The sequence below is a fragment of the Maylandia zebra genome, linkage group LG2 (assembly GCF_041146795.1).
Source record: "Maylandia zebra isolate NMK-2024a linkage group LG2, Mzebra_GT3a, whole genome shotgun sequence".
NCBI classification, from domain to species: domain Eukaryota; kingdom Metazoa; phylum Chordata; class Actinopteri; order Cichliformes; family Cichlidae; genus Maylandia; species Maylandia zebra.
Window position 1 is genome coordinate 31,765,457 of NC_135168.1, and position 27,258 is coordinate 31,792,714.

Consider the following 27,258-nt stretch of genomic DNA (forward strand, 5'->3'; position numbering starts at 1 on the left):
CATGGAGTTTGGCCTGGAGCAGCAATTAGAGGTGAGCTTGGTTACCAATGAGCTCGTCCCTCTGTGGGACGCTCATCTTGGGCAACGCTGAGGTTTTGTCATCCAGAGAATGCTAGCTAAAAAACCAGAAAGAAATCACCCTTCATGGAGGTGACATCCACATTTATGACTGTGACGGTGTTGGTTTCACTGAATTATCATAAATTCCCTTTACGATTTTTAACCCATTTTAAAGCATTTATGGTAATCCTTCGAGTCGCTCTGGGCACTCAAACATGCTTTTGGAGTTTGTCCTTCAAAACAGCTGACAAACCGAAGCTGGATCCAGTGAATATGAGCAATACTGCAGAAAATTTAAAATGTTCTTATGTGTGATTATTGAAGGGTGATTTTAAAGAGCTACGAGTGCAATAACTTGAAAGTAAATTCAAAGAATACCGCTTGATACAATTTGTTTTTATTGTGCTGATGAGGGTTTATTCTCTTATGTTTGAATGGCTGCTCATGTAAAGCTTGCCTCAAACTCTACCACTACTTGATGATCAAAAACCCCGTCCCCAACGCTGAGGCAGAGGACTGAACTAAAAAAGGTTGTCCATTAAGCCTTAAAAATCGCTCTCTATGCCAGAAACAAATTTAACAGATCATCTGTCTAACATCTGACTGTACCCTATAGGTGTGATCAAGTAATTCAGTTAATATTTCTATCCTGCCTCATTGGCTAGACCTTCATTTTCACTGCATTAATTACCAAAAACACATGTAAGACAGCGCAAAGGGGACACTAGACACTTCCTAGAAACACCCGAGACTTCCCAGTGTGTTATTTCAGAGATTAGATCTTCATTAAAAAATGCAACTCTTTAAAAACAAACCACTGAAAGAAGAAATAGACACATCAGAAAGACTTGGATCACCTGGATGAACTTGAAGATGGTTGGTGTTGGAGATAGTTTCGAGGGTAGACACATGCAAACACTGAAGAGTGGTTATTATCAGTTATAACCCATGAACCTATCATTGGCTGTTGTTTAAATACTTCAGTGTGCCAGAGCTTCCACTGTAGCCGGGAAAAATCAAGGCCAGTGCCTCATATTTCACATGCTGATCTATATTTATAAACCCAGATACATTTAAAAGAAAAGGTTTAAAAAAAGATAAAAGCTGATGTTTTCAGAAATGCATATGCACCAACCCTCCTTTGTTCTCCATATTGTTTACCTGCATTCAACCAAAGCCTGCTCAAACACGATTGGTCAATACCACCATCTCACGTGGCATATGAGCAAGGAAGCTTCTAGTAGCAAAAATCTCGTCTGTGTCTTGTTGTTTGTCCCGTCTCCCTGCCCTCACCCAGCAGATGGCCGCCCCTCCCTGAGCCTGGTTCTGCTAAAGACTTCCTGTTAAAGGGGAGTTTTTTCTTCCCACTGTTACCAAGTGCTTACTCATAGGGAGGGTCATGTTGGGGTTTTCGCTGCAATATTATAGGGACTTTACCTTAAAGCAAAGATTTGGTGCTATATTAATTATATGAGTTGATATAAACTGAAATTGAATTGATCTGTCCCCTAATTGCAGATTCTGCATATTCATATGCAGATATGTTTTCATAAACACTAAGACATTGCCGATAAAAGTCCATAATGCACTAAGATGTAGAAATCATTTCTGACTGTGTCTTTGTGAGTTTTTACCTGTAAAATTATCAGTGAACAGACTGTAAAACACCCAACTGAGCTAATAAATCCTGTGGGTCCCGTCAGATCCTCCTCCAAGATCTTGCCTATTTTTGGCAGCAGTGCTTCCTAACAACCACTGAAAAAAAAACCCTGTGGATGAAACTGAAGTAAAATCCAAATGGAGTTTGTTTGGTGATGTTAGCTTAGAAGTTGAATGGCAGTTTGATAAAGAATTATTCTTGAGCATTAACAAAAGCTAAGCCCGCACAACAGCTATGCACAAAAAGACAGAGTGATTCTGAAATTCATGTGCACGAACACAATTAGAGCAGATTCACACATCTCACACAGCACAGGCACCGAGCAGGCCATAACAAGTCTAATTCTGCAGCTGCAATTTACACACTGACACAGAAAGTTTCCACATCTCTCTGCATATATGTGCATACGTAATGCTCAGCACTGATGGATACGTGTGATTGGGTGTGTGTGTGTGCACGCGTGCTCTTAGTTGCTGACCCAAGCCTTCTGTATCACTGAGTGATGGGAGAATTCCTCAGTGTGAGTGTGGAGGGGTGGTAGTGGTACTCAGGGGGGAGCACAAACGGACAGCAGAGCCTGGCCAATAGCCTGTGACCGGCCCACTCGGCTGTCCAATCACATGTGACACCGCTCCAATCAGCCGTCCATCATGAGGTCCTTCTTTCAAGGTCAGCTGATGCTCTCCCTCTCTCCCTCCCTCTGTCCGTTCAGAGAAGCAGGCATCAACAAAATTGATCTAATTTCTCACTAAGCATGATCCAATAACAAAGAGTGATATGGAAGCCAAACCAATTAGGTGTGTTCGCAGGCAGGTATGGCACCCTGGGAAGTCATGGCCAGCAACATGACTGCACACATGGGCTGCATGTGTGTGTTTGTGTGTAGGTGTGTGTAGGTGTGTGTGTGTGTCACCTGATGAGATGGTGAGGGAAGACACAGAGCACATTCATAAAATGACATGTGGAGAGGAAGCTGATGCGTGTGTGCTCGTGTGTTCATGTACAAAAGAGAGAAGCTCCTTCTATCTCATTCTCAGATCAGTGTGATTTCTGCAGCGCACAGCTGTCACCATGGAAACCAGAGAGGGAGCAGGAGAGAGAGAGAGAGGAGGTTAGGCAGAAAGAAAGAAGAAAATAAGATTGAGTAAGAGTAGGAGAGAGAGAATGTGTGTTTGAGGGAGAGCGAGAAAAAAAGGAGGTGGTTGTTGAATGATAGCAGCCACAACAGGCCTCTATGCAGCTGGCTAACCTCTGCACAGCGGCAACGCCAAAGCCAACCTGTGTGTGTGTTTTTGTGTGTGGGCTCTTGCCTGTCACGTGCACATTTAATGACAAAAATGATTCTGAGTTGGATGTGCGCGCATGGTTAGCGAGAACGATTGTTGATAAATCATAGTCTTCCTCGCCTTTCAGCCCGTTTTTTTTGCCATGATGTTCATTTTGTCACATGAACATCATGCTTACGCACACACGCTGACTTGACCTTGCCTGTTATCTCTGGTGGTGGTGTTTATTGTTCTGTTGACTGCAGCGAGATCTGTTTAGGTATAAATACACCCTTCAGATTCAACAGAAATCAGGATATTTTTCCCCCCACAAACACAGACAGTAACACAGAGAGATGGAGGGAGAAGGAGAGCGAGGCTGTCTTCTGCTCTAGATGTACAGTCAAGCCTTTTGTAAGAGATGGAAAGAGAAGAGTGGGTGTGAGAAAGCCAGGGAGAAGGAGAGGAAGATTCAGGGAGAAGGTTTGACTGAGAGGACCAAAGAAAATGAAGGAGATAGATAGATAGATAGATAGATAGATAGATAGATAGATAGATAGATAGATAGATAGATAGATAGATAGATAGATAGATAGATAGATAGATAGATAGATAGAGTTTATAATGAATAGTTAATGAAGGGCTCGCGGGCAGAACGGTGGGGAAAAGCTATTCTCTCCTTTCTTCTCCTCCTCTTTTTCTCTGGGTTAGGAGTCGTGTGCAAGTCATTCTGCTCCCCACCTGTCCTCAATTTATCTTTCCTCCCATTTCCTTTTTTCCCTCCCCAAACACTTTCTATTCTTTCTCTCACCTCTCCCCTCTTTTCATCTGTCCATCTTCCCCTCCCCTCTCTCGTCCCTCTTCATCCATTCTTGCTCCCTCTTCCCCTCCTCTCCTTCACCCCCTCATCCCACCATTTCTCACCTCTCCTTCCACCCACCAACCAGCCCACCCCATCCACCCCCACTCACACACATCATTAACTGCAGGCTTGTAAAGCGGACTAACAGACACAATTCTCCTGATAAAGGGATTGAAGCATTGATCACATCCATCCTCCATAAGGAGCTAAAGATTCTGTTGAAGAAAGATGTCCTGTCGGCCCCCTCACAGACCAAACATAGCAAACATAAAGGCGAAACAAAGATAGAGAGTTAATTCTCACGGTATACCCCAATTTTCTCTTCTTGCTCCCTTTTCTTCTTTACTTTTTGGTTTATTCTGCAATTTTGTTCCTTACAGCACTGGTTTGCACTGTCACACAGATAGCACACAGCTCTGCTTCATCTGGTGATCAGAAACCCCACTAAGCTCCTGTTACATTCATGAGTGACCGAATGACATAAAATTGGTAATAAGGAAAAAAAGAGGTTAATAGTTATTGTGTGCAGGGACAAAAAGGAACTATAGCTGGTTCAAAACACTACATCCTTACCGAACTGTGAGACCTCCATAAACTCCCCTATGGCTATAAGCTGAAAGATTGATTTTAGGTGCTGAGATCTCAGGAAGCAGCGATACTGCTAGGAATAAATCTAAACTATCAATAACTATCTGGTTTTAAAAAAAGACAACCAGTGAAATGGAACCCTAAACTGTAAACTGCCCTATTAATAGGTTTGTATGACAGGTTTGATTATTCAGATATTAGCAGTTACTGTGCAGCCTATCACAGGACAAGCGTTATTGGGCTCCATGGCTTAGGGTCAAGTTACATTAAAGAAACAAGGTGCTCAAAGAATCCTGAACTGAAATCTATAAGAGATTTCAGCCGCAGGAAAGATGGTGGCAGATGCACATGTGTGAAAAGCTAACTGTGGAAACACGTGTGAAAAACAGCTGTAGGTATGTTCACGAGTTGAAATGGACTCAAGGCAAGTCTGATTGAAGCTTTTTTCTCTCTCTCTGATACAAGATGAATAATTTGCACTATTGTGGCCCCTCAGAACTGTATGTATGCACACTTATAAGTTTACACATGTCTTGTGATTAGCGTGGTCCATCTGAGTACGTGTGACAAGACACGTACTATAGTGCTTTTCTATGTACATATATATATATATATATATATATATATATATATATATATTTTTTTTTTTTTTTTTTTTTTTTGTGTCCCGTTTGGATCTATAGCCATCAGAATTGTTGTCTTGAGGCCAAGAAAGATGCCAAGAGGATTTATTTTAAGTGGATCATCATATTGGTCCATTTGATTGACCTTTATTATAATTATGAATTTATTTTATTTTCAGTTGCAAACGGGACAGACATGACTGTGGGATAGGACAGGGGGAAAGAATGAAAGAAAGAGGGGGAGAGAAAGAAAGAAAACCAAAGGGGAGAAAAAAAAAAGAACAATACAAAATTTGTAATTTATTTTATCAACTTTCCTTCTGACGATGCTGTCTGTGTTGAGCGCTCAGTGAATCTGCATTTGACTACTCCGCCTAGGCTCGAGAGTGCAGCCTAGGCGGAGTAGTCGAACGCAGATTCACTGAGCACTCAACACAGACAGCATGGTCAGAAGGAAGAGCGCAGGGCAAGCTAGCGAGACAGAAGTGGACCTCCCCACCCTCATTCAGATCTGGCGTTTGGAATTATTTTGGTTTTCATGTGACGTATAACCCTGAAGGTAAGCGAGTCATGGACTAAAGTAAAACAGTATGTTGGATGTGCCATGCAATGCTCAATTACATGGGTGGGAGCTAGTGTGTTAGCGCAGTTAGCTCGTTAACGTGTTGGCCGTCTAGCCCCTCTGTATAGGGTAGCTCGTTAACGGAGATTTGCCGTGTTGTGGCGTTAAGGTTATTTCAACGAGATTAACCTGAAAGCACTAGTGGGAACACAACGAATATGACTGCACATTTACACCGACATCATCCTAGTGCAAAGACAAAAACAGCAAGCATGCATGCTACAAACTTTAGCCGAGTCATTTAGACAGCTGTTAGCACAGGATTCTCCTTATGGAGACCTGATATGTTTAATATGCTGCTGAGAATATAGCCCAGAAGAAGCGGATAGTATAGCTTTTATTTTGGAAAGAGACATTTCTCTGTAATAAACTCTCTTTTCCAAAGATGAGTGATTCCTCAATCAGATACAGGGCTCGCAATATCGCTAGCCCGACGTCCCGGGGCTATCTCTGCCCTGCCTGTCGGGCTATTGTAGGAAGGAAAAATATATGTCAATGCTTTTGCATTCTTTCAGAAATGTAGCTGGGTAATTATGTCATTGGGTGAGCCACTGTCAATATGTGACATATTGAAATCGTGTTTGAATTTGCGCTTGTTTTTTTGCTTTCACTTTGCAATCGCGCGAACTGTGTATAGAGAGCGACAGCACTGATCTGTGAGTGATGATAATTTGTGCACCAATTCCTCTGACATCGTCTTATTAATCGTTAGCTTACTATGCAAACATGACAAGTGAAATCTCCCGCAGCTTAAACATGTGAGAGGTTGATCGCGCAGAGAATCGCTGAGCTTATGTGAGTGCGGCAGGATATATATTTCACTACGATGACCTGGATGACTGAGAACCTTCACAGACAGATATATATTTTAGTTCTGCTGAGCCAAATAAGACAGGTCAGGGTGAAGAAGTGACAGCCAAAGAAAAGCTTACCACAAAACGGAGAAGTTATGACAAATCAGACTATAAGGCAAAAAGAAAGTGCAGCTTTATGGTTTCATGGACAAAAGAATTTCTGTGGCTGCAATATGACGAGCTAAAAAACAACACGCACAAGGGTTAGGGTTAAATTTAAAAACTGTACTTTTGTGTTAAAATATATATTTATAATTTTAATAAATGACAAATTAAAAAGGCATGAACATTTTTTTTTGTATCGAAAAAATATCGAACCGTGACACCAAAGTATCGAACCGAACCGAACCGTGAATTTTGTGTATCGTTGCACCCCTAAGATATATATATATATATATATATGTGTATGTATATATGTATGTATATATATATATATATATATATATATATATATATATATATATATATATATATTGAGGGTCCTCAAGCTCCCAGGCCTCTGGTAGAGGACCCAAGCTTGAAGGATAAACCGCCCGCAGGGGCGTGCTGGGTGTTTTTTTTTTTTGTTATATAATGACCGAGCTAAGATCCTGTGGGACTTCCAGATACAAACGGACAAAATGGTGGTGGCTAACCAACCGGACATAGTGGTGGTAGACAAACAGAAGAAGACGGCCGTAGTGATCGATGTAGCGGTTCCGAATGACAGCAATATCAGGAAGAAGGAACACGAGAAGCTGGAGAAATACCAAGGGCTCAGAGAAGAGCTCGAGAGGATGTGGAGGGTGAAGGTAACGGTGGTCCCCGTGGTAATCGGAGCACTAGGTGCGGTGACTCCCAAGCTAGGCGAGTGGCTCCAGCAGATCCCGGGAACAACATCGGAGATCTCTGTCCAGAAGAGCGCAGTCCTGGGAACAGCTAAGATACTGCGCAGGACCCTCAAGCTCCCAGGGCTCTGGTAGAGGACCCGATCTTGAAGGATAAACCGCCCGCATGGGCGTGCTGGGTGTTTTTTTATAGGGCTAATGGACCTATATAGTATCAGTCCTTAATATAATTGGGTCCTGAAGTCCCATTATGAAGCCGTGAGCTGACCATCCTACTGCTTTGAAAGTGGTGGTAGGTTAAACTCACGACTATGTGACGATGTGACTTACAGCTCATTAGCCAATCAGCATGCTCTGTTTATCCTCCTTTCCAATTCTCAGAAAGACCAGAAATGTATAAAATGAGGTGGATTTTGTATTATGACCTGGTGGCGAGGCGTAGTCGGCGGTGCCGTGCGGACGCACCTGCACGGCATCCGCAATCACGTCTGCTTGGTAAAACACGGGGACTCAGGGTTGGTGCTTGAGAGCTGCAGCCGCATGTAATACAATGGCTCAAAACTGTCACCCGTGGTCTCGCCGTGTCTCATTCACACAACACACCTGTCACTACCAACTGAGGTAACAGTGTCATCAGGAAAGAGTGCTGTTTTTCAATAGGCTGCTATACAATCTGAACCCTTTTTCTTCTGCAATCAGAGGAGCTGCCCCCTGCTGGTCATTAAAAAGAATGCAAGTTTGAGACTGACTAGTCAAACCCAGAAGCCATCTTTATCTTTTATATTATCTATACCAGATCCCAACAAACCATATGGGAGGCGTTTTAATGCTGAGGATCAGTTTTGATATTTTACTACAGCTGCTTTCAAACAATAAAGTATTAATTATCAGGTTCACATTGTCATGTAAAATACAACTCTCCCATTAAATAAATACAATAAGTATGTCTCGACTTTTTGTATCCAGAGCCAAACGAAATGCGGGGCATCGTCTCCATGTTGGACAAGGGATAAAAATGTCACGCAGTCCCACATAAAGCAGGACACCTGGTCACCCTAGCGCTGATTGATGAGATCAGATGGTGCCATCGCATGCAACATCAAGGAACGAAACATGTTTGAGTAGATGGCACTGTGGAAAAAGTGGAAAGCCTTTATTTCAATGAAACAGGCTTTAAACAAGACATTAAAAATGATTTTTGTATGTGTTGTTTGATTGTGAAAGATGTTTTGTGCTTTACATGAGTCTGTTTTTGAGTTTGATGTATTTCCGTCTGTTTACTTGAACAGAAATGTCTCTTATATTTGTGAACACATGGCAGTAAATTACATGCAAGATTTGATTAAAAAAAGAATGACTCACTGATCTTTTGTTTGACTGGCACTACTGTTCAGGGATGTCCCACTTGCATTTCAAATAAAATTAACGCTTTGCACTGAACTGACAAAGGTTTATTGAGGATTAAATCTTCACTTGGCATCTTTGCTTGTTGGCAACACCAAACAGCAGTGAGAGGAACCGGTTGTAGCATTTGAAGCCGAATCCCAGGAACCCTGTGATGTAACAGCAGCAAACTGATCACTGCGTGCTCTTTAATCAGCCGGTCAGCCTGTGATGCTTCGTACCAAAGAGAAAAGCACCACAAGAGATTTATTGTGAGCGAGTCCAACTTTCATGGGAGGGAGAGCGAACATTTAGTGCCTGGTTAAGTGACAGTCTGTGTCTCACTCCCAAACTGTGTTTTGGTCAATAGGAGCTTCTGTTTGACACCGTTTCCATAAATCTATGGAATATATAACAAAGGCGGTGTGACGTTGGTCTGGATTAAAATGCGCTTTTACTTGACATTTGACTTTCTTCCAGCCGTGGTCAGAAGAGAATAAAATTTGAATTTGATTTGAATTTGAGAGTGTGTGTGGGCAGATGGGGAGGTGTTACAATTGTAAGCTACTGTAAAATTAATCAAAACTATCAGTCTTTAGTAATAATTTATGAAAGTCTGAACAGTGTGGGGAACAGGAGGACAGATGATGTATTCTCTGTCTCGGCCTTCCTATTTTAGTCAAACACATTCTACCTTCGCCACCTCTCTTATTTTAAATCATGGTTATAGCAGTGTTGTATAAATACTGGTGAGCAACACGCTGATGGTCCAACAGGCAGCAAAACACTAACAGAGACAGACATTGGACTTTACTGAAGGTGAAGCAGATAAAGGTACATAGATTGCAAACCACACTGAGAATAAACAGAACATATTATGTGCATTTTTTTCTATCTTGCAGTTTGTGATGAGTTTCCTAAACAGACTGCTCAAAACACATTAAAGGAACAATTTGAAAAAGCATCAGGTCTCAAAGGAGTCATGCTGGATATCTACACTGTTATGGACTGGGTCATGTGCTAGGAATGAAAGTATGCCATGCTGTTTGATGGAAATCAAACAACGTGGAAATCAATCATCCACTTACAGAGGGCTAAATTCAAAAACATGTGTAAATCAAATTAAATAAAACATTACGGCAGGCTAGTCCATTTTGCCCAAATTTCCTTGCAGCAAACCCTGTTGGGGCTCCCAGATCTGGACCAGGGCATCACTGATCTCCTGGACAGTCTAAGACGCAATCTGGAAAAAAACATAATGTCCCAGAGGTGTTTTATTCAACTTAGGTCAAGAGAGCATGAGAGCCACTTAGTGGTATCAATTCCCCCAGGAACTGCCTGAGTACTCTGAGTACTGAGTACATGAGGCGAGGCATTGTAAGGTCCGACAATGGGTCCAAGGATTTCATCCTGATGCCTAGCAGCAGTCAGGGTGCCTGGGGCAGCCCCTAGCCTGTAGAAGTCTGGATATCCATGGTCCTCAATGGATATGCCTCTTCAGACCACTGACCCACCACCAAATCGATCACACTGAGCGATGTTACAGGCAGCATAACATTCTCCAAGACTTCTGAAGAGTCTTTCATGTCTGTTACTTGCACTCGGGGTGAACCTGTTCTCATCTGTGAAAAGCACAGGGCACCAGTGGTGGACCTACCAAACCTGGTATTCTATGGCTAATGCCAGTCAGGTTCCACAGTGTCGGGCAGCAAGCATAGGGCCCACTAGAGGACGTTGGATCCTCATGCCAACCTTATGAAGTCTGTTTCTGATCTGCTGGTAGTCATTTTGTAGTTGGCAGTGCTCTTCCTGTTCCTCTTTGCACAAAGGAGCAGATACTGGTCCTGATGATGGGTAAAGGACCTTCTACAGTGCTGCCCAGCTCTCCCACAGTAACAGTCTATTTCCTGGAATCTTATTGCCCCTCTAGTGCACCTGCAGTTAATTTTATTAGCATCAAACCAGTTGAAATCGAACCCTTAACAACCCTCTTGGCTACTGAACAAACCGATATCCAAGAAGTTTAATCGACTTGATTCTATACTTAAAAAGCGTTCCTCTGTTTTTTTTAGCGATACCAATGTCCATCCATCGATCTTCTTCCGCTTTATCCGGGGTCGGGTCGCGGGGAGCAGCAGCCTAAGCAGAGAAGCCCAGACCTCTCTCTCCCCAACCACCTCCTCTAGCTTATCTGGGGGAACACCAAGGCGTTCCCAGGTCAGCCGAGAGATATAATCTCTCCAGCGTGTCCTGGGTCTGCCCCGGGGCCTCCTCCCGGTGGGACATGCCCGGAACACCTCACCCAGGAGGCGCCCAGGAGGCATCCTTGTCAGATGCCCGAACCACCTCAGCTGGCTCCTTTCGATGTCGAGGAGCAGCGGCTCTACTCTGAGCCCCTCCCGGACGGCTGAACTTCTCACCCTATCACTAATGGAGGAAGCTCATTTCCGCTGCTTGTATTCGTGATCTCGTTCTTTCGGTCACTACCCACAGCTCGTGACCATAGGTGAGGATATGGACGTAGATTGACCGGTAAACTGAGAGCTTTGCTTTTACACTCAGCTCTCTCTTCACCACGACGGACCGGTGCAGCATCTGCATCACTGCAGCTGCACCAATCCGTCTGTCGATCTCCCTTCTCCCATCACTCGAGAACAAGACGCCGAGATACTTGATCTCCTCCACTTGGGGCAGGAACTCATCCCCGACCCAGAGTGGGCACTCCACCCTTTTCCAGGTGATATCAATATGTTTATGCAAATTTACTTTAACAGCATAAAATACAAGAAACTAAGTAATTCAAACTGATAATTTCATTAAATTTTTGAAGATTTGCTTTTTCATAGAGACTATCTGGCTGTTAGAAAATACTGTTCCATGAGCTTCTCTGACAACAACATTTATATTAACCTCTTAACAACCACCATCACTGATGAACCATCGTCTTTCAGCCACATGCAAACAAACAAACAAACCAAGATGTCGTTTATTTTGGCTTTAAAGTGCTTCCATTATAAGGTTTTCAATCGTATACGGCAAACAATGAAATTTTTAAAAAGTAATACATGTAAACCCTAACACTAAGGAACCTGGTGGCTGTTTACAGGCTAATATTCATTTTCAACTCTGAGTACATCAGTTTGTACCTGACATTACAGTGGATCTCAACACACATCTCAGGTGACCACTTGGATCTCACTTCTTGGTTCTATGTGCAAATAAACCCAAAGATCTTTTCATTTTTACCAAAAGCTGTCGGCAGAGCACTTCTAGTGCCTAATCAGCCATAAATCAACTACTTTAGCAGACTTTAAAGAGCTTGGAAAGAAAAGCATCTGGACTTCTTGAAGTTTCGTTGAAGACGTTTCACCTCTCATCCAAGAAGCTTCTTCAGTTCTAAGAGCAATTGGAGGAGAGTCCCAGATTTTAAGCCCAATGGGAGTGTCCCCAAGAGGGTCATGGGCCTCCTATTGATCCACTAGCTAATCACAAGTTGTGAAAACGGGTGTTGGTCACAATCAGCCAAGGTTCTGGGTGAACCCACTGTGAAACCTAGCCCCATTCTATCATGTGATTTACTGAGGTCAAATGGCCCAGGATGTGAGTGGGCATTAAGGCGTCTGGGAAGGGATCTCAAAAGTGGATTATAGATGGCAGACAGTTGGTGCCATAAGTCACCGCCTCTTTTCAAAGATGGCCGTTCACACATCGTAGCTCCCCAGACTACGATGACCAGGATGACTGAGAACCTTCACAGACATACTTTAGCACAGGACATCGTTTGAGTGTGCAGTGTGGCTCAGGATATTTGTGTACATGCAGTGAAAACACTGAGGCCATGACAGGGCTTTGTGTTTGTGTAGTTCTGTTTGTATCGTACACAGACTAGTTATAAACCTTAATGGATCCATTTAAGTGTTTTTGTTTGTTTTTGCACAGCACAGCATTTTTCTAGTCTTCCTGACCACTCAAAGCTTTATCTTCTTCTTGCATCTACAATTCAAACATTGAACCACCATGCCACGAGGCAGTAGTGCTAACCTCTGCACCACCGTGCTGCTTATAAACAGGACCAGCACAAAACAAAAATGGTCACAACATTTTAAACGCTTTTATTTCAAAAAAGAATGAAGCCATAAACCTTCAAGTGTAAGAGGAAAATCATTAGTTCACCCATTCTGTGTAGCGACTGTTACAAAGGAGTATTAGGGCCACATTAAGAAAAAAATATTGTTGTTCATCAGCACCTTAGTTCACATAAAAATTAGACAAACTAATTCCTGGGAGCGGCTGAAATAGTAGCATAACTGACCAAATCATTTATATTGAAGAGAGCTGATCCATCGGCTAAGTTTAAATTTGGGGATGTTTTATGGGCATTGTGTTAAATAAAAGGTGGAATGTGACTTTAAAAATGTTGCGTGATCAAACATGTCCTAATACAGAAACATGAAAAGATGCCAAAACAAACACATCATACATGCGGTGCTGTCTACCACGATCCCATAATAGTTACGAGATAACGTCTAGAGAGGCAGAGGAGGACATCTGGAAGACAGATGAAGATGCTCTACTTGTCACCATCAAAGCTCGCCACGACAAAGAGAGATAAAGATAGCCCACCTTTCTGTGCTGAAGATAGCCTGATATAGAACCAAAGGGTTTGTTTTAACCCTTTCCCTTCTGTGAAGTGTTTGCAAAGCATCCATTGTCCCTTTTTAGTCACCGTAATGCCTGTTTTTATGTTGAGGTTGAGCACACAACATACACCGCACAGCTTCTGGGATGTTAAAGAGCTGAATTCTTGCTCATGAAGTGTGACTCTGAGTATCAGATGAATATGTCACTTTACAACTTCACGAATATCAGGTTACGCTGGCTGCATGCCAGCCCCTTACACTCTGGCACAGCAGGGCTACTTAAGGAGGAGAATGCCAAAGATTAAAATGGCTTTCCAGGAAAACATGAGATGTCTCGGATTTATGGAGGCGGTGGCAAACTTGTCATTTTTAAATATTTTATCTGCAATACCAACCGACAAGTCCTTGGCATAAACATTTCTAATTATTCCATTTTGAATTTGATGTCTAATCTAATTCTGTGGAAAAACAATCTCAACCGAAACGAAGAGAGCATCGGCCAAATCCATCCTGTCTGAAACGGGCACTTTGCTGATGCAGTGAGGAGGGAGTGTGCAGCAGTAGCTGCATGAGTGTGTGGGTGGTGTGTGCAGTGCATCTGCATGTGTGTACTTCTATGTGTGTGTGTGTGTGTGTGTGTGTGTGTGTGTGTGTGTGTGTGTGTGTGTGTGAGAGAGAGAGAGAGAGAGGTGTTACATAAAAACCTCTCTCATTCACAAACTGAGCCATGTGGCACTGGGCTGGTCCCTTTAAAAGGCATGTGTCAGAGTTTTCTACTAAGGCTGACTGCTGGAGAGGATGAGTGCTGATACATTATTCACAAGCAAGGACACGCACACATACACCCACACACACACGCTAAGTAACTGGAGGATAGGTACAAGATTTGTACAGTTGCGAGTTAGCTGAGGCACAGAGAATTGCGCTAATACAAGTACTTTGGCGAGGAAAGTTGATCAGGATAATGTCAGTGCAGAGACGTACCTATACAACGCCCCTAACACACACACATGCACACACATGCGCCCGCAGCAGAGAGGAGAAATCCTCAGCCTTCTGTTATTCAGTGTGCATAATTTATAGCAACCCCAGATCTCTCTGCTAATGACAGCACACTGGGGCATCTGCAGCACAGCAGCAACAGCAACAGCTAACTGGCATTGCTCTGTGCGTGTGTGTGTGTGTGTGTGTGTGTGTGTGTGTGTGTGTGCGTGTGTGTGTGTGTGTGTGGAGAGAGGTATAATGCTCTGTTGAGACAAGGACAGTGAGAGAGACAGAAAGAGAGAGAAACAGAAGGGAAAGCGACACACAGAGGGTGTCTGAAATAGACACAGATAACGCAACAAAAAGGGGAAAAGGGATGAGACGGACAAGTGAGAGGCCTCACACACACACAAACATGCACACACACACAAACATGCGCACACACACACACACACACACACACACACACACACACACACACACACACACACACACACACACACACAATCTGTTCAAGTCTATTGAACCTGTGAATCTCATGGTTTGTATGCATCAGCATAAAGTATGCACATAAGTCTGAGCTCAACACTACACTTGCTCAAAGGAAAATTGATTCTAATTTAGGAATTCCTGCAGTACCGTTTCCATGATCCAAACGCAGGCGATTCTATGTCTCCACGAGCATCTTTCTCATCACTGGCTGAAAGGGATCTGAATTTGAAAGCCATGCTGAAAGCTTAAATTCACTGGGTTTGTTTTAAAGAATTATTCAAGGGTGTGGTCCTGGATGTGTTTCCTGTTCCAAGGATTGTTTTGACATGATGCCCCAGAGCAGAAATTCCTTCTAATTCTGGGATTTGGAGATCAATGCCACTGTGGTTCTGCCCCCTAGCTGCTCTACACACTGACGTGAACCTGAGCTGAGACACAGCAGTGTATGCTAACCTGGAAATATCAGATTATTGCTTATAAGGTGCTAGACACGTGCAAGTGTAGTCAGAGTCAAAATAGTGGGATAAGGATACATTAGTCTGAGTAAAACTTTGAATACAAAGTCCACAGATCCACAGACAATCACATGCACTACCTACTTAATGAGAAATGGTAAACATAGTCATTTAAGGTTGTAAAGATGCCAAGATATGTCCACCGTCTCTGGCTTATTAAAAGATCCAAAAACAGGATGCAGAAGATTGACATCAAACAAACATATCAAAGTTGTCTAATCTCATGTTTGTGTGTTTGGACCAAAGCTGCTCTCATGACATGCTTCACACTCAGGAAAACATTGATCGGAGACCGTGGCACAACCAAAACTGCAACTGCATCCAGTGTGCTGGAGATGTCGTTGCCTCTGGAATAGCTGCTTTGAAGATGGGGACCAGGTCTGCGGCTATTAGCTGCCATCTTCAAAGTGATGTTGGTAATAAAACTGCAGTAAGATAGAGTGAGTCTGCTATAAGTTTGCAAATGCATGCAAATGCACCACAGTTGGTGATTGAGTGTGAAAAAATTGCAATGCAGTGCAATCAGTTCAGGTCATTTTTATTTATATAGCACCAAATCCCAACAGCAGTTGCCTTAAGGTGCTGTATATTGTAAGGTAAACACCCTACAAAGAAAACCCAACAATCAAACAACCCTCTTTAAGTAAGCACTTGGCGACATTGGGAAGGAAAAACTCCCTTTTAATAGGAACAAACCTCCAGGAAAACCAGGCTCAGGGAGGGGCAGCCATCTGTTGTGACCGATTGGGGATCAGGGGAGGAAGACAGAACAGTCACTGGGAAACCACTGATTTGCCATAGTCGTAGGATGGTTGCTTTATTGCTTTTTTAAAAAAAAAAAAAAACCCCAGCTAGCCTATGGCAGTTACGGAGCCATAGCTTAGTTTAATGATGTCCATCCATCCATCCATCCATCCATCCATCCATCCATCTTCTTCCGCTTATCCGGGGCCGGGTCGCAGGGGCAGCAGCCTAAGCAGGGAAGCCCAGACCTCCCTCTCCCCAGCCACCTCCTCCAGCTTGTCCGGGGGAACACCAAGGTGTTCCCAGGCCAGCCGAGAGATATGATCTCTCCAGCATGTCCCAGATCTGCCCTGGGGCTAGAGCTGGGCGATATATCGAGTTTTTAAAACATATCGATATATTTTTATACGAGATATAAGATGTGACAATATCGTTTATATCGATATAGTCTATGTTACGTTATAATTATACTTGTGGAGCCGCAAGTTTGCCTCTCTTTCGTCCACTTTCGTCTTTACGCAACGTTACTCGGCCTCGCCTCTCCTTCACTGAACACAAGTCCCCCTCCTCCCCCATCGCTTCACCTGCAGGAAGCGACAAGACGGACACGGCAAATCGCCGTTAACGAGTTAGTGCGCATCGCCCCGTGCGTGGCGCTGGACGGCGTCAACGTGTTAGCTAGCTAACCACGCTAACGAGCTAACCACGCTAACGCCATGCAGCCCAGAGGTGCTGCACGGACTAAAATCCTTTCATTTTCTCAAAAGTTGACAGCGCGCCTTATGTATGAATTCTGGTTGTGCTTGATGGCCGCGAACCGATTTTATGTGGAACACGGCGCTCAGCAATCTGTCAAAAAATGTTTTAGTACGACTTTGATAAGCTACGGAGCTGCACCGCTTGATGGATTGTCGGAGCATTACGGCTGAGCCTCGCGGAGTGATACGTACTGTGCTTCAACGTAATATTACCCTACTGTGTATAAGGACCATAAATGGCACCTGTTATGAGACGTGGTTACGAAGAGGATTTCAAACTCAATGCTGTCAGTCACGCAGTAGAAGTTGGGAACAGAGCAGCTGTGAAATCTGTCTTTGTTATTGTGCTCAGCGTCTTTTAGTTTACATTTTGACTGCACAATTGTGAGCTTTTTGTTATGCACAAAAACAACATTGTTTTCTTTTATTTATGGAGCATTATTATTTAATAAATGCTCATAATTTATTTTTGAGTAAATGTTATGTACATCTGCTCTATGTTAATAAAAGTGCCTGTGTGACATCTGGGACACAGCTTTGACTAAGAACTCTCTTTTTGTTCTTACTTTATGGCTTTAAAAAAATATATCGAGATATATATCTTATATCGCCATCCAGCTAAAAAATATCGAGATATGAATTTTGGGTCATATCGCCCAGCCCTACCTGGGGCCTCCTCCCAGTGGGACATGCCCGTATAGACTGTATATAAAAGATGATCATAGATAGCCACCTTGATATCCCCCTTTGGTTTTTAAAGTCAGCATCTCATTTTGTTAATTTTGTTGTCGGCACTGCACATAACAAGCAAATGTGGATCTCTGAGAAAGCAAAGACACTGAAGCCTCATTCAGTAGCGATGTCAATCAAAGTGTAGCCACACCCTACAGCACACCCTGCTCTATTGTCTGCTTCGACTATACATGAAATAACAGTATACAAAACAAACATTGTGTTGTATTCAGTAAATTTTTACAACCTGATCAGTCTCCCCCTGCTGGCCATTAAAAAAAATGACTTTCTCATTGGAATCACTTTTCAGACCCGAAAGCTATATCGACACTTTTTTTTTACAACCTACAGAACCTAATTGACAGAAAATCCAGTGTATGTCTGAGAGCAGCATCACATTTGTGGTTTCAGCACACAATATGTGCTGGATACAGGTTTTTGATTTTGGTCTCCTAACAGTCAGGAGAAGAAACATTCACCGTCACTGCTTTACAATGTAACTTTTCCTGCAAGCACTAATTTCTGTCCTTGCATGTGTTAAACACTCGAGTGAGTAAAGGACAACGCAGCAGTATTTCTGCCGTATCAAAATGAACCATTTTCAGACATTTCCACTAAAATAAAAGTACCCACTGAACTTCTCGCTCTTTCTTATTCGTTATGTGGGTAAAAGGCCCGGCTATTACTGAAACTTTTACAGTATCAGTTACTACCGCATCTCTTTGTAGTGCCAGAACTAAAGATCACTGCCTTTGCTTCCTTCTCTCTCTTTCTCTCCTCCTCTGTGTGGCTGACTGACAGAAGGGCAGCATAAGCTGAACCGCACACTCCAGCTACAGTCAGCTACAGCAGGAGAGAGAGAGGGAGAGCATGAGGCATGAGGTATGCAGCATTAGATACAGCATCACTGACAGGAGCATGTTTGGGCATCAGATAAAGCTATTTTAGGACGAAACTGTCAATGCATCTCAAAAGACGTGCCAACAGAAATGATCAGAGAAGACCTACATTACGCTGCAGCCTGTCTGGGATGTCAGATGGGATTGGTTTTGCAGTTTTTGAAGAGGTGCAGTGTGAGCAGTCCACACGCCTAAGTCGTTTACACAGAATAAAAAAGGGAGACGTCGGTGAGGGAGAGACGCTGGATGCAGACATACATGTAACTCAGCATCTGTTCAAAGGAAGTTTGTACTCCACTCTTTCACATTAAATGCTGAAACTTAAACATTGCAGCTATTGCCACTGAAACTGTTCAGTTCTGCAAACCTCTGTGTAAATAAGCCCCAATCCAGCTGTGGGCTGAGCTGAAGTGGGAGAAGAGGAGAGCTTATTGGAGCAGCTATGGCAGACTCAATAACATAAATAGTAAGAGAGAACCCAGTCGGTCCTGCCATTTAATCAACATTGGCTCTGCTTTTGGAAGATGGCTCTGCTATCTTTTATGGTGCACGAAGATTTACTGTCTCATAATTTCTCTCACAGTGAGGGATCTGTGCTCCTGCCTTTAAACGTTCGCTGGTACAAAGTCTGAATTAAACCTCGACAACCACTTCCCTAAAAAGACTTTAACTTGTCATTTATTTAATTGCCTGCATTACAGTCAGAAATGGGCACATCATGTGGATTCCACATATTCGTTGTAGCCAGAAATACCAAGAAGTGTGTAAAATTCAGCACATCGCTGCGACTGGCACCGGTAGCCTGGACATCAGTAACCTAGCTGAACAATGTAGCTGGAACACCTGCTCTGTCTTTGTTTTGCTTTATAGCACTAAGTGTCAAACAGACCCAGAACAAATGAATACAGTAAATGCTTATACAGTAATGTGGTGGTATGTTAGTGAATGCCTGCCTGGATTCTAGCTTTCACATATACGTCAGAGACATCTTGTCGTGGCAGATTAAACCCCTGACAAGTGTGATAAGTGTTGCCCTCTGAAACTAACTGTGCCACCCAGCAGATAGCAGCATAAAGGAAATATAGTGTGGGATCATCGTTTGCATCTGCTCCCATTCTTCTCCGAAAATGTAACTACTTATCAGATACTCTTGCTGTCAGTTTGCTGCTGTCTGTTTTTATTGCACAAAAAAATCTCTGTAAAAAACAACATCATCAGCTAGTATCAGCAAAACTCATAAGCCTGGTGCAACCCACAGCTTTATTAGCTATGCTATTGAAAACCTAAAGCCCAAAGCCCTTTTGGATCCCATCATGCTGACAGACAGGGGTAAGGGTGTGTATAAAAGTGTTTGGCTGTGATTGGCTGCCTTCCTTTAGACTTGCTTTTGGATTGGTGTCCGCAGACACACCCCTTGCTAACCCACTTGTCAGCTGCCATTTCTCCTGTCTTCAGTGAAACTTTGCAAGCACCTTTGCTTGCACATCTCCAGCCTCACTGCTGGCTGTGAGTCCTGCTCCGTCGTAACTCATTTGCAGGCGACACTGACATTACTGCATTCACCCAGTGAAAAACATCACCACAGCCAGCAAGCTACAACTAAGGAGAACTTTTGGCCAGTGAGCAGCAGTTTCCTTGAAGGTTTCTATGTTTGAGCGCATACAAGCAGACATGTGAAACCCATCTGACTCCACGCTGCAGGTTGGTGCTGTTAGAGCCACAAGTGTTTCGATAGTCTGACTTTTATTTTGTAAAGTTGTCTCTGTACATCGCCACAGTTGTCTTTAAATTAAACAATCCACATATGCCTCAAGAGTAGCTTTCACTTTTAACACTTTTAAGCTTGAACCATGAAGTAATTCAGATAATTCAAAATTCTTGTAAATAGAGTGTTTTTTGAACTATCTGACAAGTTTAAATTAAATATAAATGCATATATATGAGTTTTGATTTGTATCATATTTGCTACATCTGACTTTGTTAAAAATCTGGTGCTTAAAAATGTACTGTGTACTTTATTGTGTTTTTTCAAAGGGGGAAAAAATCACACTGGTGATGCAGAGGTCTCAAAAACTCACAAAACTCACTCTCACTAGCTTCAAAGTACTTTGAGAAACCACTGAACCGTCAGTGAATTTCTTCTTTATAAAAACATATCAAATGGTTGATTTGGCCACTCTGCAAGTGTTTGCTAACTCTCTGATGCATTTTTTTTGTGTTTTTTTCAGCCTAATGATGGCCTCCTTCGCTTACATTTGGTGACTTAAACTGCAAATCCACCAGGCCATGAAACTGTGTGTTAGTCAGCTGTTCAGTTACGTTCAACCTCTGTATAAAGATAACTGTAATTCCTAAACTGTTATTGCAATACTTTTGTTAAACCCTCTGAATTAAATCAGAAAGCTCGACTTGATGTAAAATCCACTGTGGTGGCGTACAGGGGTGTATGATCTGAACTGTGTAATATTTTGTCTGTTTTAAATCAGGTCCTAAATCAACTTCACCGCAGCAGATTTTATAAAGCTTTAAGGCTACTGCACTGTCAAGAAAAAATATACGTGTTTCTTTAACCTCTCGTTAACCTCTCATATATTCCACTCGTGTGTCAATCTCATCCAGTCCTGGAAAAGAAACAAAATTGATGAGGGACGTAACGGAAACAGTGGACATTCAGAGACTACGAGTTGCTACGGTGAATCTATAGTGTCGCCACACACTCTGGAGAGTCTAATTAGGTTGGGGTTCTTCATGTAATTTAGGCTCTTATTGTGTGTGTAGTTGTCGTGTGAGCCTCTGCGTGCGCGCACTTATGCTACTCATGTTGAGAGAACGTAGATCTGTTTGGACAGTCACACTCCGGAGACTCAACTTTCTTATACATGGACACAAACGCAGGCCTCACTTATGTCGTGAGGACTAAATCAGCCCTAGATGAATCGCCATCATGTGGAGCAACATACTTTAGGTTGAAGGTGAGGTTAGGTGGAGGTTTAGGGCAAATATAGTTGTCGTGGTTAACAACAGAGAATAGGTCAGTGTAATGTCCTCTGGAGACATGGAGACACATCAGCGCGTGCGAGAATGTGCGCACACATGAGAGGTGAATCAGCTCATAAGTGGGTATCTCCTCTCCTGAGCTTATCCCTGCCTGGAAAATGTGTTCAGACTGATTGCAACAGCACTGTCATTAATAAATGACTGGATAATTTTAGCATGTCATGGAGGTAAAAATAGAACCTCCATGCACCCTTTGTTGAGACATCTGAGCTAACTCCTGTTAGGCTGCAACACTACAGATACACAGACACACAAGCCTGGAAAATAAATGTCACATTTTAAGATTACATGTTTCTAAAGGTTTTTTTGTTTGTTTTTTTAAAACCCTCATTTTTTAAAAAGGAGACCCTTAAAAGGTTTTACGCTGGTGCTCATTTGAGAGAAATGCGTGGCTCTCACTGAAGATCTTATTCTCTATTTTAGAGGCTGAATTACTACTTCCTGTCTTTGTAGTTCTTCGCTTCATGGCTGCCAGATGCTTTAACAATAACTGAGGCTATTGTAGTTACAGCTTCTCAAAGGCAGCGAAGCATGTCAGTGCTGAAAACAAAGGTGCAGTGGCTCACAAAGAACATTCAGCCAAAAAAAAGAAACTCATTATTGTGTTTTTAAGCGTTATGTTCAAAGTAGATTGAATATACATTACAACATTCATAAGTCACACCATGTGAGGTCATAACTGAGCTGAAGCTGATTTCCAGAGCTCTGCTGTAGAGGGGGGAAAGGCTTTTCCATTATCTTAAAGAAATAAACAGCAATAATAAAATAAAGAGAGACAAAAAGTGCAGACTATCAAACTTGTGGCCCTCTCTGGTTAAACTCCCCAGAACAAAGGGCCACCGCAGCCTCTGTTGTTTGTAGAGACAAGAACAAACCACGATTTTTTTTTTAAATGTTAAAAACTGGCAGCAAGTTTTAGAGATTTTAAACTGCCATCACCGCCCACGTACTGTCACTGCAGTCCACACAGACACTGTGGAGACTTTCGCCACAATTTCTGAAGGAGAAAAAAAAGGCGTCAGATGTGACAGATCTAACACTGGCTGAAGGCTCCGATGCAAAGTTTGGAAAGGAGGTTAGTTCAAGACGAGGCTGCTGTCCCCGATTCCCATCACATTCTGGGCCTAACTTTCTGCCTCACTCACACAGGAGCGACACGACAAGAAGAGCCGCTGGCTTTTCCGCCGGTGCGTTTCACCTTAACGCAGCACATGTAGGCTACCGTGAGGATGACACGATGCAGGTCCTGGGCTTCATGCTGCCGTTTGGGTCATAACCGGTGGAGAGGGAGGAGGGTGGTGGTGGTTACTTAGGTTTAACTAACCATCTCTCATTTTTTATTTTTTATTTTTTGGACACACAGACAGATTACGCGACACACACACATTCCCCTGACATGCCTCTCATATATTATGGGTGACCGGGTTATGGAAAACTGAGGTGTCAATCGCTCATATGTGTGTGTGTACGCTGACACACTGTATGGACTGGGAACGTGCATGCGCAGCCAGAGTGCTGGATGTCTCCCTTACATCACCATGGCAGTTTCAGTGGCCCTTATAGTGCGCTGTGAGTGGATGGCAGGTATGAGGGAAAAGCCTTAAACTTACCGCAGTCCTCGCACAACACTCTCTCAACATCCTTCTTCGACTCCGGCTCGCTGGCGTCCACGGGGGCGTACGATGCCTTGAATACCAAGGGCTCGGCGGTGGGGTCCATGAAAAAGATATATCTGTGGTCCTTCTCCACCGTGGTGCACGGGGCCTCGGAACCGAAGTCCCCGACGGTCACGAGCTGCTCCCTCTCGAGGCCGCCGCTGTTGACGGGCCACACATCCAGCACCTTGACATTCACGCTGTAGGGCTCCCGGGAGGAGACGTTCTCCGGGGAGGAGCGCACCTCGCCCTCGATGACCACGGCTGATCTGTACGCCTGGTCCTGGAGGGAGTTGAGACTCGGGGCGTAACAGGCGAAGGAGACCCCGATGACCAGCATGGAGAAATGCACTGGATCAAGCCTCATGCCGTCAGCCTGTGCTGTGCTGCAGTGCTGCTGGGCGGCGGAGCGAGCTGGAAGAGAGAGACGGCGGCGAACGGGCTCCGGCAGAGCAGGCAGGGCAGAGCGGCAGACCTTGTGGAAGTGTCCATGCCATCTGTGTCTGCCGCTGCTTTCCCCATACGGCTGCTGGCGTCGGATGGGGGGGACACAGCAGCCTAGGAACCGGAAACGGCCCGCTTCTGCATGCTTAAAAATGTGATTGCTGCATTCTCCTTCACCAACCACCCTCCCCCCTCTTATCTCCCCTTTTCCTGAAAGGCAAAACAAGACTCGTAAATTAGTCTCCTCTCGAATCCAGGGCTGAAACCTCTCTTTCTCTCTCTCGCTCTCTCTCTCTCTCTCTCTCCAGCTAATAGGCTAGCATCGCATGGGTGGGCGCATTGCCTCTTTGGAAAGAAAAAAAAAGCGACTTGCGCGTACAGGGGAATCACAAGAAATGATATGCTGTGCTCCACGCACACGCAGTATCGGCTCCTTTATCCACTTATATATCGTCAAGAGTCCCAGTGTTGCAAATCCGTTAGTCAGGAAGCAAAAAAATTCAAATTAAAAAAAGGGGGGAAATCAACAAACCCCCTACCGCGGAGAGGTCCAACGGACAGGATGAGAGAGCAGCGGTTATCCGGTGAGGCGTTGCAACAGTAGCGCGCACCCTCCAGCCGCGTCCCCTGCGCCCCTCATCAAACGCGAGCGGCTTACGTGAGCAAACATCACCTGCCCGGTCAACGGCGTCGCCTCGCCTCGCCACGTCCTGCGCAAACACCCTAATGACCCGGGCACCCACCGGCCCACCGGCACGGACCCAACCGGCGTGTGAGCATGCCGGCAGACTCTGTTTGAAAAAAAAAAACAAAACCCAAAAAACAAAACCTCTGCGGGGTGGGTGCAGGAGAAATCACGCACGCGGTGCACAGGCACACCACATCAGCAGCGCGGAGTTGCGTCTGTAGCCAAGCCCTGCACGGCGCCTACTGTGGATCTCCGGTGCAAGAGGTGCAAGAGAGGCTATAGGCGACTGCTACACACACACACACACTGCGGATAGCTGTTGCGATGACTAACGCTGCGAAATTCTCTCAATGGATTCCACGGCATGTAGAGGCGAGCGGGCGCTTCGGAGCTGAGCTCTCTGAGCTGTTAGATGGCCCCTCTGGAAAATATATCTGCTTCTGCAAAGCACGCCCGAATCCCGCTTTTATGTTCAGCGCTGTTTTTGCGAGTCATTACACTTCACAAATGTCGCCTTGCAGTTTTGCCGACTCCTGTGGCAACACGTGGTAGCAACAGTTACCAGAAAATGCGGGTGTTATAATAGAAAGACACAAATATTTTCGCCAATCTGGCTTAGATACAGTGAATAAAGCCTCATTTTCCACTGAATACGCATCCACCAATGAAATGAGACCCCTTTACAAAGTGCTGAGGTTTTTTTGGTTTTTTTTTTATGTTGACCATAAGTATCCCCTCCCAGTCTCTGCCTCCATCAGCCAAGCCATTCATAAGATTTGCCTTTCCCTCCCTGTCAGGAGCTGTGCGACCTTCGTTAGAGGTCAGAAAGACTTTTTGTAGTCCATACAGAGGAAATCAGAAACTATAATGTCACATAGGGGACACTTGGACAGTTTTCATATCTCCATATATATATATATATATATATATATATATATATATATATATATATATATATATATATATATATATATATATATATATATATATATATATATAGAGAGAGAGAGAGAGAGAGAGAGAGAGAGAGAGAGATAAAGAAAATGTATATAGCCATTTCATCTGAGCATGGCCTCATCTTCCCCTCATCACCAGGGTCAGGGGCCTGCCTCTGTCCATGGTGCTGGACAGCTTTATTTCTCTGTCCAAGCAGGAAAACCACATCCCTGTTCATACATTATTTTCACATGGAGCCAGGAGTGAAGCCGGAGTGCCACTGATCTCTGTGGTTTTAGATGTGCTCAGTCGAATGTTTAGATTGCTCCACATTTTTGCAGTTGTTTCACCCAGCTCACAGAACTGGATCAGCCAATCTCTGATCTATCCTATGACCCTGCCCCACATCATCCCTCCCCACCTACAACCCACATACACAAGGATCAGTCTCTCCTTGATCTAGTCAACTTGGAAGCCCTCGTTCAGAAAGCTCGCATGCAATTTTGGGAATTGTTCTAAATTAGCCTTGAAAACAAATCATTTGTTGACCAAGCAAAGTGGAGTGAAAATGATTCCTGCTGTTCACTGGCCAGGGGCAGCCACCACCAACTGCCTTCACAACCTCCCTGAACTCGAGCAAAGGGGGGCACGTTTGTCGCTACATCAGCACTTCAGCAGGGTGCTGATGAGGTCGCTTGAACTTCCCTGTCATGATACACTAATCGTAACAACCCAGCAGTCATTTTGGTAAATGGTAAATGATCTGGTTCTTATATATAACACTCTTCTACTCTACCTGATCACTCAAAGCACTTTTTTTTTTACAGTTCTTGTAGGGAATATGCTTTTCTGTACTTGACACACATTTCTTTGTAGCTGCCCTAGCCACCCTTTATTTTATGTGAGATTACATCAGTGTCACTCTGCAAAGACAAAGCATAAACCTCCTGTTTTATTCATTTAAGTGCAAGTTTAGAAAAAAAAAACAATTAAACGGTTGCGAATAAAACACAAGAGGTGGTCTTTTTTCATACTTGGTCTACTGATATAAATTATATATTCCAGAGATTATTAGGTCAAACCCCATCAAGTCTCTCCATCTTGTCCTTCTTCAGGTCTGCTACACGGGCACTTGTTGTGTTTACTGCTATTATGACATTTAATAGCATTGATATGATGACATTGCTTTTACTTAACATATGGAAGATGCTCAGACATGAAGATGTGACATGCCTTTGATACAAGCAATAGTCATATCATTTCTTCCATTGCTTTACTGCGTAACTTTTAACAATGCTGTAACTCAGTTACTTCATATAGTTTTTATAATTACCATTATATGACACTTTTCTATGAACACAATTATACTGGAGATCCCAGTGAAAAGCATGTAGTTCCACCGGTGAACTATTTACTGAATTCATGTTTCCCGTAGCTCCTAATTATTAGGGACAGGGATTGGAGGAGTTATGGATGCAGCGTGAGCATGTGGATTGCAGGTGGGATAAAACTAATTTAACAATAAAGGAAAGGTTGTTTTCACAAAGGTTATCATAGTCAACTAAAACTAAAATTCAAACTAGATGTGAAAAAACATTTTAGTCGACTAAAATTAAAAAAAAAGGCTCTTGAAAAATATTAAGACTGAAACAATTGTGTCAACTTTCAAAACTAAAAACCAATAAAAATGAGACTTTGTTGGTGTTTATTGAGACTCTGTTTGTGAGTCTGCTGCTTTCAAGTGTCTGTGTTTTTATTGTCACTTCTGCAATGACTTCCTAAATCCTGTCTCTGACATGTGCCCTCCACACAGCATATATTACAAAGACTACAATGAACACAGAAACTAAAAAAAACTACAATTGAACATTTTCAAACAATAAAAGCTAAACAGAACTTCACTCTTACTGAAACTAAACTGGCTTAAAAGAAAAAAAAAATCAAAATCAAAATGAAATCAAAACTAGTTA

At 43.4% G+C, this 27,258-nt stretch overlaps 1 protein-coding gene across 2 annotated transcripts in view; it reads right to left on the reverse strand.

Annotated features, from left to right (window-relative positions):
• The window catches only part of nrg2b (neuregulin 2b), a 69,048-nt gene extending 44,221 nt beyond the window's left edge, over positions 1–24,827 (reverse strand). For both annotated transcript variants that reach the window (XM_004563192.3, XM_004563191.3), the window contains exon 1: positions 23,176–24,827. In XM_004563192.3, the coding sequence (XP_004563249.1) occupies positions 23,176–23,587 (412 nt within the window). In that variant the 5' untranslated portion in view covers positions 23,588–24,827. The remainder of the gene's footprint in view (positions 1–23,175) is intronic.
• Positions 24,828–27,258: the final 2,431 nt, after the last annotated feature.